The sequence below is a fragment of the Quercus lobata genome, chromosome 9, assembly GCF_001633185.2.
Source record: "Quercus lobata isolate SW786 chromosome 9, ValleyOak3.0 Primary Assembly, whole genome shotgun sequence".
Taxonomy (NCBI): Eukaryota; Viridiplantae; Streptophyta; class Magnoliopsida; order Fagales; family Fagaceae; genus Quercus; species Quercus lobata.
The window spans coordinates 49,075,156-49,076,761 of record NC_044912.1 but is presented as its reverse complement, the minus strand read 5'-3'; the positions used below and the strand labels follow the sequence as shown (position 1 = coordinate 49,076,761).

Here is a 1,606-nt window from a genome sequence, read left to right as displayed (position 1 = left end):
TATATTCTGTTTGTCTTTTATGTTAATTTTGTTCTTCCATTATTACTTTGTGTATTATTCCCAACAATATATACAATAAATGATTTATATTGTTGCTACTTCTAAGAAAATATTATACAAAACCATAGCACAGTATTAATCTAAACAGAAGCTTGTCAAGCTAACCTTAGCACAACAAATGGTTTTCTTCACCTAGGTCTTTGATTGTTAGGCTGTCTCATCTTTCCATTTTACCTCCTTCAAGGCTTCAACGAACCTTACAAGCCAGTGAGGTTTTCCTGTTTTAAACACAATATATCCCATAGCCATTCCAATGACCAATCCACATCCGTAGCCCATTAACACACTTCCAACCAAATCCACTTGCAAACATTGAATCATTGTCTTTTTCGAATATTGATGGTGGCGGTGGTGGTGATTGTGTCTCATCAGTACTACATTTCATTGACAAATGAAATCCACACAATCCCAAATTCCCACCATACGAGACATTTTGAAATGTATTAAATTGTTTTCCTTGAGATATAGGTCCTGTAAGCAAGTTTTGTGAAAGATTTAACACGGCCAAAAATGTCAAACTTGTCAATTGCATAGGAATTTCTCTAGCAAGCATATTTGAAGAAAGGTCTAAGGATTCAGGCACTGACAAATTTGCCAACAATGATGGAATATGTCCATTTAGTCTATTATGGGAAAAGTTGAGCACTCGAAGAAACTTCAACGTTCCAAGTACTTTTGGAATTTTTCCATAAAACATGTTCCTCGATAGATCAATGATAGAGAAGATGGTTAAGATTTTCTTTAGCGGTAGTATATTCCCCTTCATTGCTATTATGACCGAGTCTTGGTACTAAAGAAACAAATAATTTTCCATGACATTCTCCCTAGGCAAGCCATGGTAAAAGTCTTCCCCAATATATTTTGGATCATCTTCATTTTCATTGGTTGTTAGAGCTTTCAAGTCTTCGAAAAAATGGGAAGGTAAAGGACCAATAAACTCATTGTGAGACAGGTCAAGAATTCGTAGTTTAGAGAAAAACATCCCACTAGTCTCATAATTTTCAATGGGACCATGAAATTTGTTGGATCTCAAGACAAGAACTTGTAACTTCAGAATAGCTACCAACCAATAAGGGAATGAATCATTTATCTTGTTATTCCCAAGGTCTAGAACTTCCAAATCAATACAATTGACTAAAGATTTTGGTAATACGCCTTCTAAAAGATTGCCATTAAAGGCAAGAGTTCTCAGCCTATTACCTTTTGCAAAATTTTCAGGTATGATGCCGTAGAAGTTATTCATCCGCAAATTCATCACTGAGAGAGAATTACTGAAGTTTCCCAAACATGATGGAATTGTACCACTCAAATTATTATTAGAGATGTCCAAGATTGTAAGGAAAGTTTATTGCAAATCATAGATGGGATCTCCCCACGTAATCTATTGTTCGATATGAAAAAGTTGTGCATAAAAGATGGTAGAACAGGAACCTTGCCATGTAGTAGATTGGCATGAAGGTCAAGAGTTTCAAGCTTTTCTAGCTTTCTGAATGTTAACGTATATTATGTTATGGGCTTTAGGCCCAACTAGGTTACTTGTATAGTA

General features: G+C 35.2%; 1 protein-coding gene across 1 annotated transcript; it reads right to left on the bottom strand.

Moving 5' to 3' along the window:
• Positions 1-283: 283 nt before the first annotated feature.
• On the bottom strand, positions 284-826 carry LOC115961920 (receptor-like protein 9DC3). The gene has a single exon (XM_031080817.1). It carries the CDS (start codon positions 824-826, stop codon positions 284-286), a length of 543 nt encoding a protein of 180 aa, XP_030936677.1.
• Between the last annotated feature and the right edge of the window lie 780 nt (positions 827-1,606).